The sequence below is a fragment of the Neodiprion lecontei genome, chromosome 1 (assembly GCF_021901455.1).
Source record: "Neodiprion lecontei isolate iyNeoLeco1 chromosome 1, iyNeoLeco1.1, whole genome shotgun sequence".
NCBI classification, from domain to species: Eukaryota; Metazoa; Arthropoda; class Insecta; order Hymenoptera; family Diprionidae; genus Neodiprion; species Neodiprion lecontei.
In genome coordinates, this window is record NC_060260.1 from 1,754,177 (window position 1) to 1,767,910 (window position 13,734).

The window sequence follows — 13,734 nt, forward strand, 5'->3', positions numbered from 1 at the left end:
TTCGGCAGCTTTTACATTTAGGAGGTAACATAGAAAATTTTAGGGGACGAGTGTTAAAAGAACCTTTGCACTCTTCATCAAACATAGAATTTCTCATAGCTTACGTAAAAGCTACGTATGTTCCTAAAGGTAAAACGTAGAAACCAGGCGATAGTTAACTGTTTAATTTAATTCACTTTCTTTTATATTTTCCTTTTTTATTTGCTTATTGCGATTTTCTTTTATAATTTCTTTGTAAAAATGTAAATACAAAAGCACAGGGTGCAATTAGTTGATTAAAATGTGTGATGTTTAAGCGGAGTTTGTTTTCTTATTTAACAACATAGCAGTGAAACAAATAAATGTGTACGGCGCTGTGTCATCCGTGTCCGGCGACAGTTCAACAGAAAAATTATAAAAAAAATGAAAGAGGGGTTCCTTTCATAATTCTTTTGATAGTTAAAATTTGTTAACAAAAAGGTCAAACAATTCACAGTGTCACGGTTTCGGTAACCAAGGTTCTGAAAAAGCCGGGAAAGTTACAACACACGTACATACAGGATAAGATCAGAGGACAATGTTTAAAAGTTGAACGAACAAAAGCGTATCATTGTTTATTATTAAAGTATATCAACGTATTGTTCACTTCTTCTACTTCTGTTTGCCATTTTATGCTCAGACGTATACATTAATATATATTATATCTCTTGGAAAATCGACGTGGCCGCGCACGTATCATCCGACACGCTGTACTATACATTTAATAGCAACGTATTAGTGACGTATACTTGTAAAACTTGATACGTGCATCACACTCACCGTGGGAATATAGTAAAGGTATTTTGCAACGATCGTGTTAAAATCTTGACATTTAAATCCTATCTACATACCATACTCCATGACTTAGAATCAATAGCGTGCAATTCAGCGCTATAATTAATCACCATCGCATATGTACAAAAATGAAGTCTCAACCTATGAGTATCACTGTTTTAAATCCCCTTCTTTACTAACCGCAGTAATTTTACCGGACGGTAAAATTATCGTCCAAACCGCGCAGGCTGAAACACGCGTACGATAGTTGTCACGTAAAGTTGTAACCGGGAAAAATAAAGACAAATTCAATATTCACTCACCGAGACACGCGGTCCCGATCATGATAAACGGACCGAGGCAGCCGGCGTTCAAGAGAATTGGGAACAGCATATTTCCCACTACAGCCCCGACTCGTCCGAACATCATTGTGATACTGACAGCCATGGTTCTGCGTGGAGGATTGATTCGAGTGAATTTTAAAAACGGTCAAAACTTCGAGCGCTTACCTGAGGAATGTTGGAAAGTTATCGACTATCACGTTCATCACCGTCGCACCCCCGATGCTCGCGAGAGCGACGAATATCGACGTTAAACTCAGAATCACGCTCGTCTCCTGGGCCCAGTATAAAGCTCCGCAACACGCACCGGCACCCACGAAACACACGACTGTAACAGTTCGGAATTGCGACTTGAGTCTAGGGTAATGACAGAGAACGGGTGATAGCGATGCCCGAGCAGTTTGTGCTCCACGACATCCCCGATATAACAGTTGGCTCACTCATAAGCTTCTGCTTCCCAACGGCGTTTATGAGACTTCCGGCCATCGTGTATCCGATCACACCGGTCAGAGCGATGATCATCGAGTTCATGTAAACAGTGGAGTCCAGTATCATCTGAAAACAAGCGAGCGTGAGGAATTAACGCGTGAAAACCGGACTTTTCACCTTTTTCCGTTTTGACATTTCCAAGGATCGCAGCTCCTGCGGCTCCTTCCGCAAAACGCACTTCTCGCTACGACTGCATGGTCAGTGGCTTATCCGATATTGCGATTCTCACCTGTGTACAACCTGGCTCAGCACTCGTCGTTATGTTCGTTGGGTCGGTTAAATTTTTTTCGAGGTATTTAGTGGCGTCCAGCATGTAACACATGGTGGGTTTCACTTCGGACGCCGAGGTGGGATGCAGCTTCTCGTAGGTTTCGATCATCGCGAAGAGCTGGGGCATCCAGAGTCTCAGGGAGTTAGAGCTGAAAAAACGCGAGTCGAACCGAGTAGTTTTTCAGGGTTGTTTAAGTGGATTAGGTTCGTTGGTTTTGCAGTACTCACCCTAAAGTGGCTCCGAATTGAATGGATGTGATCAGAATCAGTCGGGAGAGGTTCGAGACCTCGAAGAGGGGTTTCATTTGACGCAAGCCGCACCGCAACATGTGGACCAAGCTTTTCCCGGAAGCTTCTATCGACGATTCTTGAACGAGACTTTTGACCTGTTGAAATTACGGCAACCCGTCAACCGGTTGGAAAAACTGGGAACATATTCACTGAGTTCGCGCTGCGAAGTTTAAGCTAATATTCGTATGAACGAGGACTGCGACGCGGGCAATTGCACAAGATCGTTAGTGAATATGGACTTGAGAAATTTAGTCACCGCAACGTGAATCTACATGAATACCGGCTCGTCATTGGCGGAAAAAACTCACAGCATACGTGTCAGGGTGGTTTCCGGTGTTGATCGAGTAGATCTTCTTGAAAACGTCAAGGGCTTCTTGGTGGCGTCCCTTGGCAATGAGGAATCGCGGGCTCTCCGGAAAGAAGGAGAGTGCCAGACAAGCGATGAACTCAGGCACGGTACAGACCACGAGGAAGAGTCTCCAGGAGTTGAAGACCATCGAATCACCGAAGAAGGTCCATTCCCAATCGAGCGGAATGATCAGCCAAGCCACGCCTGAAAATTACTTGATAGAACGTCGTTTCGTCTCGTTTTAACAGCTGTTGGAAAGGCCACGATAATTAAATATAGAGCTCACATGGCACTGAAATATTGCCTAACGAGAAAAATACTCCGAGCCACATGTAACTCTGCGATCTGTGCTTTTCACCGTGAACCTCCGCCAGGTATGATAACAAGGCGGCGTATGGGCCGGAAATTCTGTAAAGGGAACATCGTTTAGATAAGCGTGTCGATTACGTCTTGAAGCAGTAGCTGCTGTCGCAAGTACTTACATGACGCCGTTGAAGAATTTGAAAACTAACAGCATCCATGAAACCTGGGAAAAACTACTTGCCAGATTGAAAATAGCATCGAGGAGGTAGCCGTAAACGAGTATTGTCTTACGCCCGAACATGTCGGCCAAAAATCCCCATGCGAACGAGCTGCAAATCATCCCTGTGGGAAAATGCAGTCAAAGAGTGTACATGAAGTTTGCGGATTTTTCCTCGGAGCAATTTGGCGATTGTCGGACTAGTTGGCAAACATGATTTACCTGCAAATGCCATAGAATTAAGAAGACCCTTATCAAGCAAGGTGAGTCCAAGGTCGCACTCGGCAGACGGCAGGACGTAGGACATGGCTGTGGACGCGTAAACACTTGAGCATCCTGCTGGTAGGACGGCCAGCAGCAGAAGATAATTAAACTTTCCATAGCCTGTCGGGATTTGATACTATAGTTTAAATTACATCGTGATATTAAGTGATCCTTCATAATCGAAGGGTGAAAATGTGTTTGAGAAAAAGTATTTCTTATACGAATAGGAATAATTTCGTTTCATTTGTATATAACGAGGTCGAGTTGTGTCCGGGTAGCCTAGTTTTTTTAATCGCTCGTCTTCTCCGATCCAGCGTGATCACGAGCGATGAATACAGAAACGAGAATCATGGGCATAGTTATTACCTGTTAGTTCTATTGCACGTTCAAAATCTACCGGTCCTTCCTCTTTTCTCGGATTGTCACCTTCAACACAAAATCATTCAAACAATTTAGCTGATACGAATCACGTTTCGGAGTCTAACGATAAGAACTCACCGGCAGAGAAATTCTTCTATGAACATCAAATACATCTAAATTTAATTCCTGTCAACACTGTTTAAGTGTCAAGACCAAAGAGAAACGAAAAACAGAAACACTAGTCAATTGACGTGATTTCAAATTTGTGGAGAAAAAAAATTGTACACGGTTTCGTATGATCGACAATAGTCTCAATTATACGGACAGGCAAAAGGAATTTTCTAAAATGTAGCGTATTCGAAGAAATTTAAAAGCCAACAATATAACATCGTTCGAATCCAGTTGATTGTTTCGTGAACTCTAAGGTCTATTTCAATATGTCAATACAGCTTCGTACACACAGGTGATTTGAAGTCTACACCATATTCTCGTTTTTTTTTTAATCACTGAATGACATTGTTGGCTAGGATCATCATCTAATTTGAAATTTTCGTCTTGAGGTAAAGAGTTAAATAAGGGACTGACAATTAAATTAACACAATAGAATTTATTTCTGACTCACCATCAGTTACGTCAACAGTTGCCGTTCGTTCTTTGGGAAGAGAAATTGTAAATAGATTGTTGTCCTTATTATTGTCAGATAATAAGCAGCAAGGTTTTAAGGACTTATACATAATATCCCCGATTCAATATTCTTATTTTTGATTTTAAAAAAAAACTTTTTTTTAACTGAGAATATGAAACGAAGGCGACCCGGCTCGGAAGAAAGCAAAGAACAGTATCGTAACAAAGGATCGGCAGAGACACGTGGTGCAGTGTTAACCCGGCAGGAGCGTGAGATTCACTGACACAATTTACTGTGAACAAGCGTGAAGGCTTCGATGTCTAATATTTTCACAGTGGTTTCGTATTGGCTTATTTACGTGTACTCGCCAATACATCAAAACCTCGCGAATACGAGAATCCGTTGGTAAATTAACCGTTCAAAAGGTATGTATATCCCAATAGGTGATTACCTGTACATTTAGCGATACTACCTTCGGAATGACATAGATTAGGGAAAGAATGTGTTTACGTAGACGTCGGGTAATTACGTCATTTAGCCCCTGACAGTCCGTCAAGTAGGAAAACATCCATGCGTGAAAAAAACGTAGAAACAATTCAGGAATGCAATTTTCAACTTGATCTCTTATTATTTGCCTGCTTGAATGTTAGAATATAAATGAAGATTGCGGATATTGATCTCAATTTTTTTCACTCGCAATACTCACTGTGAATCGTTTTGAACTAGGCCGTAAAGAAGTTGAGAAATTTTTTCAATACCGAATTTTTCGTTGGTCTTGGATGATTTTGAGTAAATTCAGATTCAAGATTTCACGCAAGCAATGGGAAAAGGAAAATTCTTGGCATTCGTAAAAAAATTTCGAGTTCGCCTATGAGGTTCGATCTTTCTAAATTAAAAATTAACAACTATTCAATCGTAGTTAGTAATGCAAACAACAAGTTTAGGTCTCTGCGCTGATCTTCCCGTACGATTAACCGTGGCAATTATTATGCTAGTAATAATTCGGGAAATGACAAGTAAAATGGGCAGAATGTGTGAAAAAGTCGAATTTGTTTTGCCATTTACGTCCAATTTTTCTGTTATAGCTGCAAATTTTCAATAATATTCCACGGAATTTTTGTAACAGTTGCACTGCTGCATGCTGGGACAGCGATGTCTGTACGATAACTGCGGAATGCACACTGCCATCAAAGAAGCTACCCAAGACTTGGCCTCTCAATCTTTTAAGGAAAAATTTTTTTTTAATATAAATCTGGACTTTAGTCGTTACACCTGTATTGTATATATAGCACGAGCACAGTTTTGGTAACGACTCGGTAAATTGGATTTTTGTGACGGTGCATGGCGTTATCAAAATATCGATTAGCTTTCTTTTTCGATAGTCCGCACTTCCCGCATATTACGTCGTCGCTGGCAATGTATTGTCCACCATTGATGAGGTAATTGGTGTTTCATTTCTTGAACACATTTTTTCAAGGTTTTATCTTTCACATACCCGCATTGATTAAAACGTTTAACAAGCGGCTCTAGGCTGACTATGAGCCAGCCCTCGACCTTCCCGTTTGGGGACTGCAGGCTTCAAGTTCACAGAAAGATATATTAATATCCAATTCTAATACATTTCTACATTTATTATTTATTCAATTTGCTACAATATGATCCTGCAGCGCGACCTTAGTCTTGATCGGTGCGACGTTGTGAAATAATCACTTGAATCAATACCCGACTCTAATATTTTTACGAAAATCTATCTCGATATCGAGGTCATATGTTACAAATCATTGGCGACTACCGTAAGATTCGCAATGTTTTTTTTCTCTGAATAGGAGAAAGTTCAAAAAAATTCTATGCGCAATCTACGCACATCAAAGCATTGGCACACAACTCGTTTGCCTTAGCCTTAATGTCATCTCCACTAACGTTTCTGGACAGTTGATAATAAAATTACAAGGCACATTATAACGGTTAATTATCCATTCCTCCCTCACCCTGTACATTCTAATCGCTTATAGGGACATACCCGGAATGGTATGATGGATTTAGATGTATTGGCATTATCATATAAACATAATTGTCCAAAATCAGTATCGCGTATGCCGACAACGTGCATACGACATTTTTCGAGACACATGTGAATCGACGTACGAATTTTGTTGTTTTTTTCTTACAGGGTCTAGTGTGCGAATTGTTCGTGGCATAATGCACCGGTAAAGAACATATGAAATTCGAATAATTCTTGAATTACTAGCGAGCTTGCGATTAATATTCACGATAATGCAGAATATTCTCAGGAACATCTAAAGGATGATTTGGTCACGAGGAGCAGGATAGTGTTTGTTACCTGAACGAGACTTTTTATAAGTTCATGGGTGAAGTTTGCTGTACAGTCAGGCGCTATATCAAAAATCGCTCAGCTGCCAGTCCTCCATTAATTTCACGTAATAGCACAAGTTTTGACAGTGCATTCCGCACGATTTTAATAGTGCTTCAAGCCTATGGAAATATTTACAGCTTAGAACAGTATTAAAATGATAAAGTAAAGAAGAACAAAAACTTGTGTACCTGAAAAAGTTAGTTCGGTATTGTTCGCAGTTAATGAGCAGCAAAATGTTGTTCTTCTCACGACAATATTTTGAATACTTACGACTTCATCAAATTCAGAAGCATCGAATTGAAACTTGCCGAAAACGCGAGTTGGTCGATGAGGAATTTTAAACAGCTGACTGTATGTAAATGTCAAAGACGAGATCATAGTTTGTAACTGGAATGGCGAACCGCGTAAAAATTGGGGAGAATGGTAAAGAGAAGTATAAGTCCTGTGTAACGATAACTTCAACGGCTGCGTAGAATAACCGGCTATCTCGAGTCAGGCTTGAAAAACTGGCTAACTCGAGTTAGGCTTCAAAAACCGGCTATTTCAAGTTTCGCTTGAAAAACTGGCCATTACCAATTTAATGTCATTATGCCGAAATGATAACCTTTAATTTCATCTCAAAATACGCCTGATGCTTTATGATTTCATTTCTGCGTTATAATTATGTAGATAAGCATATAATACCTACATTCACAAAAAGGAGCTTGTATGAATTTTGTGAAGCGCTGACGAATTTCGCATTCAGCTGGACAGTGCTACCAACTTAATTTGCGGCCGAAAAATTCCAGACGCGAAGTAGCCGGTTTTTGAACTTTAACCGAAATAGCCGGTTACTCAAGCGTAATTCGAGATAGCCGGTTTTTCAAGCCTGACTCGAGACAGCCGGATATTCTACGCAGCCTTCGACTTGCAGCCATTGCTTCCTCAGCATTGACTCATATAAATGAAGAGATTAGAATAAGATCATTGAAATTATATGCACTATATATTCTTCCCCAGATGTCAAGGAAAAAACTACAATCGGCTACTCACTGGCGGTAGAAAAGGCCGGTGAGTTCATTCTTATCCTCGTTCTACTCTCTGCACGCATCAAAGTTCAAACTACATCCAGTTCCTCTTCCTTCAGGCTCTGGCCGCTATCAGTACAGAGTGTTGATCCTCTGCGGATTGGTCATCGCCTCGATATCCGGCCCAGGAGGCTTTCTGACAGAATCGCGCGGAATTATCGGCTGCGAATTGCATCTCGACAGCGATCAACGAGTCAGGATTGACACCTACACCATAATTGGTTTGTTCCATAATTCTTATGGGCGCGTCGGACGTACGGTCAGGTCGAAAATGCACCGAAAACTGACGCTTGCATCCTTAAAACCTCCTGAAAATTGAACTTTGACCCGCAGCTTTGGTAATCGGAGCCCTGCTGATCGCAGTCCCGGCGGATTTCGCTAGTCGGCTCAAATCGTTGGTAGCTTCTCTCGTGATCTACGGACTCGGCACCTTGGCTCTCGGTTTTTGCACCGGCTACTCCTGCCTGGCGTCACTCTCGACCTTCAGAGCATTCTGGTAGCTCCTGGAGGATTTCCCGGTCCCCGAACCCTCCTAATAGCGAATACTGCTCCAGGTCATCGGCATTGCTCTGTGTGACGACGGTCTACGTCGCCGAGCTGCAGGTTCCTCGGCACCGAGGAAGGGCCCTGGTTTCTTTCCAGGTCTTCTGGCTGCTCGGCGTCGTCGCGTTTCCAGGTGGGCGGCTCTGCAAGCGATGGGCAAAACGAGCTTCGTAACGACAAGTCGATTTCCTTACCAGCGTTACCGATCTCCTGGCGAGTCTCGCAGTTCTTTTTCGGCTCCCTGGCTCTCATAGTGGCTGGATTGGCGGTGCGTTACCTCACGGAAAGTCACAGGCTTCTCTTTTCCATGGGCAAGGGCGAGCGGGCTCTTGAATGCCTGAGAAATATTCACAGGAGGAATTATCCGCACAACGAAAATGAGCTGGAGTATTGGGTGGGTGAATGGAAGGGTGACTATTGCACATATTATAATAGACGTTGCCTAAGACTAAAGTAAATCGATGAATTCGTTGATTTTTTTTAATATACATGAATTTTTAAAGATTGTTCTCATTATTAGGAAATTTCCCTTTTCAAAAATTTATAAAGACTGTTCGCGAAACAATTCGTTCAATACCCCGGAAACTTCCTAATTGTAATGTAAAACGTTTTTACGAAAACTTATTCAAAATTCACGATTTTTCCTCCATTTTTCAAAATTTAAAAGTTTTGAGAACGGATATACAAAATATGTAATGAGAAAATTCTTTAAAAATTTATGTGTATTCAGAAAAATCAACTTATTTATTTTACATGACAAAAGAAAAAAAAATATTCCCTAAACATTTGTTAAACGATGTTTCGTTTAAACAATTTATTGATAACTTTGGGGCATTGTTATTATTGAAATTTAATTTTCATATCATCTTTATCGTGGTTGATGTTTTTCAGATATTTATCTTACCACAAAGTATTCAACATTGTCGACGAGACTCTCTTTTGGTTGAGAATGTATAGCCAATACATCCTTAAAGTTCCGCTTTCTTCCAGGAGTCCCTCGACAGTCTCGAGGACGATCTTCCCTTCTCGGGGACGCTGAGCACCGGAGAATTCAAGACCTACGTCCCGAAGGGCGTCCGGCCGCCCTGTTACAGCGCGATTATCGTCTTGCAGATTCAATTCGTTTTCCAGTTGTCGTGAGTGCGCCGATAAATTGTAACACGGTCTGCAGGAAATGCACTTCCGAGTTTCTTCGCACTTACAGCTACTTCACCATGAGTTACTGGTTTCCCGATCTGAAGTGCCGGCAGGTTCTGTGGTTCCAAATTCCGACGATCCAGGCCGAGTGCAAACTCGGGGTGAAATCACTCGAGGATAAATACTCCTCGCGTAACGGAAACGGTACGTTTCCTTTGGTTCGTTTCGTGGTCCTTTTACGCGAGTGACCGGATAACCGGTATTTCAGAATTGGCATCATCGTCCTGCAGCTCGTTAAGAATCGACCCCGGTTTCGAAACAGGAGCGCTGTTCGTCGCTCTCGCTACCCTGCCGTTTTTGGCCTGGATGATTATGCGTATGGATCAATCGGGCAGACGTATTTTCATAGGTAATCTGCAATGCGAATCTCCATTTATTCGTGATTATCTTAATTTTTCGAATTCATTTTTTATTTTAGCTACGAGTCACGTAATCGGTGGCTTTCTTTCGTTCTGCGTGCATTACGTGATCGGTACGAAATACACTCTGTTTTATACGAGCTTGATGGAAGCAATGTGGATCGTCAGCGGGACCGCGTCGTCATGCCTCGTCGTGGAATTGTCGAAAACGCAGACTCGGTGAGAGAAAGAATACTTTCTTCGATGTCGCGAAGAGTTTCATTTCAGTTGCGGAAAATTGATAAATTCAATCCCGATGTATTTTCTGACTAACGTGTACAGTTATAATAAGCCCATGTTGTGCAATTTATTGTGTTCAGGGTTCTCGGCGTTGGGTTTGCGAACAGTCTTGGATACTTGGGAATGGCGATGGGAACGCATGGTTTACTTTTGACGGAAGGAGCAGGTTGCATTGCCGTCATATCCTTGAGTGGTGTAATGTTAACAGGTTCGTAAATGCATATAATCTAACGCGATGATCGGTTTTTGGTTTTTAGGTCACTTTTTCTTTTTTTTTAGTTTCTTTTCTTTGAAAACAAAAAGGAAGCTCTACAATTTTAATTACAAAGCGGTTACCTACAAATAAATAAAAAATAAAAATATATTCTTTTATTAAACATTTTTTTTCCTTTCTGTTTCATATTGTTTTTTTTTCGTTTTATATTTTTTTTTAATTTCTCTTTTTTTTGTTTGTTTTTTTTTCTGACAGATCAGCCATGCAGCAGTGCAGTTGTTTACGACATACGAAATCTCGACTGACTCGGTGACCTTGAAAATTATTTTCAAAAACAAAAGACGCACGATATGTTTTATTATACATATAGAGTGCTGATTTTTTCAGATTTTGACGCGATCTCGCGAATAGCAATCGGATCGGAGATTCGATCTCACCGTTCATATTATATATTTGGTTACTGCACAGTTTATTTTTAATTTTTTTTCTGTAAAATTCACCGAATAAACTTGACCGAGTCAATTCGAGCACTCCGCATTTCCTTCCTGATTCTGCTGCATTTTCTTTTTCTCTTTTTCTTGTCATTACTGGTTTTCTCTTTCTTGTTTCTCTGACGCGTTTTTCTCCAGCTTCCGGTCTGCTGAGCCTCTCACTACCGGATGTCGCAAGCGTCCATCTTAAATGAACTTCCCAACGGCGTCATCGGGGGCGAAGATAGCGAAGGTACTATTTGACCCTTGCTCGGTATCAACATGCAGAGAAATCCGCCGGCTGTGTTTCGTGAAATTTTTAATGGTTATTAAATATGAACGCAAGTAAAGGACCTAAAGAATTTTTAAAGATCTTTTTTCGGCGTACTCACATATCAAGAGCCCTGCGAACGTGTAAATCGGAATGATGCAGTTCAGGTCAATAAGCGTCCCGAAAACAACATTACCGACAATGGCTCCGAGACGGCCGGAAGTTACCGTCAACGACATCGCCAACGCTCTTCAAGTGGAAAGAGAAAAAATTACGAACCGCGAAAAACGACATTACCTCTTTCCTTTGACCTACCGAAGGCTGGTGGGAAACAGCTCGACTATCACGCAGAATATTATGACCTCCGTGGTGCTTGTCAGGGCCTCGAATATGCAGGAAAGAATCAGGGTCTGAGTGAGGTTCTTGACCAAGTTAAGTCCCAGGGCCGCGGAGCCGGCCGCCATGAAGCTGAATATCAGGAGGAACTTCTTCCCGAGTTTGTTGATGCAGAGACCGAGCGATATCGATGTCGGTATGCAGGATAAACCGATTATCACGGTGTAGAGGAAGACCTTGTCGTCGATCGGCTTGTCGCAGCTCGCCGATATCGTCGTCTCGTTGTGCGCACCCTGGACCACGATCGACGTCACGTCGCAGACTCCGGCCGGCTGGTCAGGATGGACTTCCTGGAACTGGCCGAACCGCTCGAAGAGCTCCGGGAACCAGAGCATCAGGGTGTAGTAGCTGCGGGAGAGAGAGAGAGAAAGAAAGAAAGAAAGACTGCAGGTGTCCCGTCTTCCAAATCACGACTTTTCCCCGCAAGGGAAAAAGGAAGTCTCGCTCACCTGAACATCAGTCCGAAATCGGCGAAGCATGTCAGGGCGATGTAACGCAGATACGGTGGCGAGAAGAGCTGCTTCTTTTGACGCCAAATCGCGCCAAGGCGAATCGTGAGCTTCCGCAAACGCGGCTCGTGCTTCGTGCTTGCCCTGTGTATTTGCCCTGGGTTGATAAGAGCTTTCACCTGAAACGAAAGCTTCCTCATTAGGGTCGTTCATTTTCTTCTTTTTTTTTTTTCAAGGTGTAATTCGAAAATTTTTTTACAAATACTGAAACAGAAATTGTCGTGAGACCTGGAGGAGGTAAGAAAATATTTAAAAATCGCTACCAATTATTGTAATATTTTTTATTTATTTTTTATTTATTTTTATCTCTTCACCTTACGGACTTGTATGTATATATTAGTTTATTTTTTTCGTATCGGGGTACAATTAATTGATCACCAATCAACAGCAAACTGCGCCTAACAATTCCGCAGTTGGCTGTTCTTGTCTTTTATCCGAAGGATTAATCGTGTCCGAGAAATTTTGGATAACAGTCTTTGCCACCGAAATAGGAGTATCTGATTAATTGGACCACGATACGAAAAAAATAAACTAATAAATACATACCTATTTTCCTACTTCCTCCAGGTTTTACGACAATTTTTTTCAGTAATTGTCACAAATTGTTCGAGCGGTACCTTAGATTAAAAAAAAAAAGTTAAACATTGAACCACCCTAATCGTCATTGAAGTCGTCGGTTCTTCACGATAATCCGGTTTTGTTCCCCCACTTTGCTGCTAGAGTGGTCCACGTTTAGATCTGAATTATCGCCACACGAGAGATACGATCAACATTCATCGACAGTTTTGCGCGTTGATATTGGTGAACGCAGCTTGCATCCGCGGGAAATTTTTATCGCAAGAACACGAATGACGAGAGAAGAGAAATACGAAGGAATAGAGCCGGTCAAAATTGTCCTGTACAAATTTTACACACCGGTCTGATCGATCGTTATGAGATATTACAGAAAAGTATGCAACTTGAGAAAAGTCGTGTGTTACGTTGAAAGGAATTTTGTTTTTTGACTATTCATACGTTAATCTGTATGATCGATCAAGACAGAGAATGAGGGATGAGCTTATTCGTCATCAAGGGCGATCATCCTCTTCCGAGACATCCAGCCACCGAGATAAGATTAACGGACACGATAAAAATCACTGAATAATCGATGATGATCCTAACCATTAGTTCTGTTTTTTCACGATCCGGCTTCTTAAGGAACGATTCTTCCCTCTTATTACTTTTCACCTGTGCGTATTTAACCGATCAACTATTTGATAAATGTCAATTTTCGTTTTCTCTTCACTCCTTGACATTCTGAACGTATAAACGAACTGATTTGATCGGGTGAAGTTCCTTGGATTTTCATTTAAAAAATTTTTAAAATCTAGTCATTTTTTGATGCACCTATTTTTCTCCAAAAATCGTATTTCAGGCCATTGACGCGAACCGATAACACGAGCATAACGTGGCCGCAAAAACGTTCGTACTTTTACTTACCGGATAATCGGACTTTTCCAATCCGCTGTTGATAGCGAACATTCCTTCCAAGACGACCAAAGCTCTATCCATCTTCCCGTGGGTCATAAGATACTTCGGGCTTTCTGGGAATAGGAGAAGGATCATAGCCATTGTCAGACTCGGGACACCGCAGAGGGCCACAAACATCCTCCAGGGGGTAAAGGAGAACGTGTCGACGCTGCCGAGTCTCCAGCTGTGCGGTATCACCACCCAAGCGATCCCTAAACGTCGTTTCGAGGGGTAAATAAAAGTTT

At 41.7% G+C, this 13,734-nt stretch overlaps 3 protein-coding genes across 7 annotated transcripts in view; 1 reads left to right on the plus strand and 2 right to left on the minus strand.

Moving 5' to 3' along the window:
* Positions 1-10,407, minus strand: LOC107227386 (synaptic vesicle glycoprotein 2C). Of its 3 annotated transcripts, XM_046737966.1 has the most exons (13): positions 9,190-10,407; positions 7,708-8,622; positions 3,683-3,742; positions 3,275-3,436; positions 3,015-3,177; positions 2,819-2,940; positions 2,492-2,736; positions 2,121-2,278; positions 1,852-2,041; positions 1,574-1,688; positions 1,302-1,461; positions 1,116-1,243; positions 1-1,040 (listed from the first exon to the last, which is right to left on the minus strand). In XM_046737966.1, exons 2-13 carry the CDS (start codon positions 7,763-7,765, stop codon positions 964-966), a joined length of 1,638 nt encoding a protein of 545 aa, XP_046593922.1. In that variant the 5' UTR covers positions 7,766-8,622; positions 9,190-10,407; the 3' UTR covers positions 1-963. The 3 variants fall into 3 exon arrangements, with proteins under 3 accessions (XP_046593922.1, XP_015523998.2, XP_046593928.1); XM_015668512.2 differs by lacking the exons at positions 7,708-8,622; positions 9,190-10,407 and adding an exon at positions 4,299-4,640; XM_046737972.1 differs by lacking the exons at positions 7,708-8,622; positions 9,190-10,407 and adding an exon at positions 3,815-3,833.
* Positions 8,593-10,739, plus strand: LOC107227387. The gene is made up of 7 exons (XM_046738638.1): positions 8,593-8,679; positions 9,276-9,421; positions 9,490-9,626; positions 9,691-9,831; positions 9,901-10,060; positions 10,201-10,328; positions 10,590-10,739. The coding sequence occupies exons 1-7, from the start codon at positions 8,593-8,595 to the stop codon at positions 10,637-10,639; spliced, it is 849 nt and encodes a 282-aa protein (XP_046594594.1). The 3' UTR covers positions 10,640-10,739.
* LOC107227372 (synaptic vesicle glycoprotein 2C) overlaps positions 10,510-13,734 on the minus strand; it is a 27,743-nt gene continuing 24,518 nt past the window's right edge. For all 3 annotated transcript variants that reach the window (XM_046737990.1, XM_046738001.1, XM_015668494.2), the window contains 5 exons: positions 13,460-13,701; positions 11,921-12,099; positions 11,391-11,819; positions 11,197-11,324; positions 10,510-11,105 (listed from right to left, as the gene is read on the minus strand). In XM_046737990.1, coding sequence (XP_046593946.1) covers positions 10,987-11,105; positions 11,197-11,324; positions 11,391-11,819; positions 11,921-12,099; positions 13,460-13,701 — 1,097 coding nt within the window. In that variant the 3' untranslated portion in view covers positions 10,510-10,986. The remainder of the gene's footprint in view (positions 11,106-11,196; positions 11,325-11,390; positions 11,820-11,920; positions 12,100-13,459; positions 13,702-13,734) is intronic.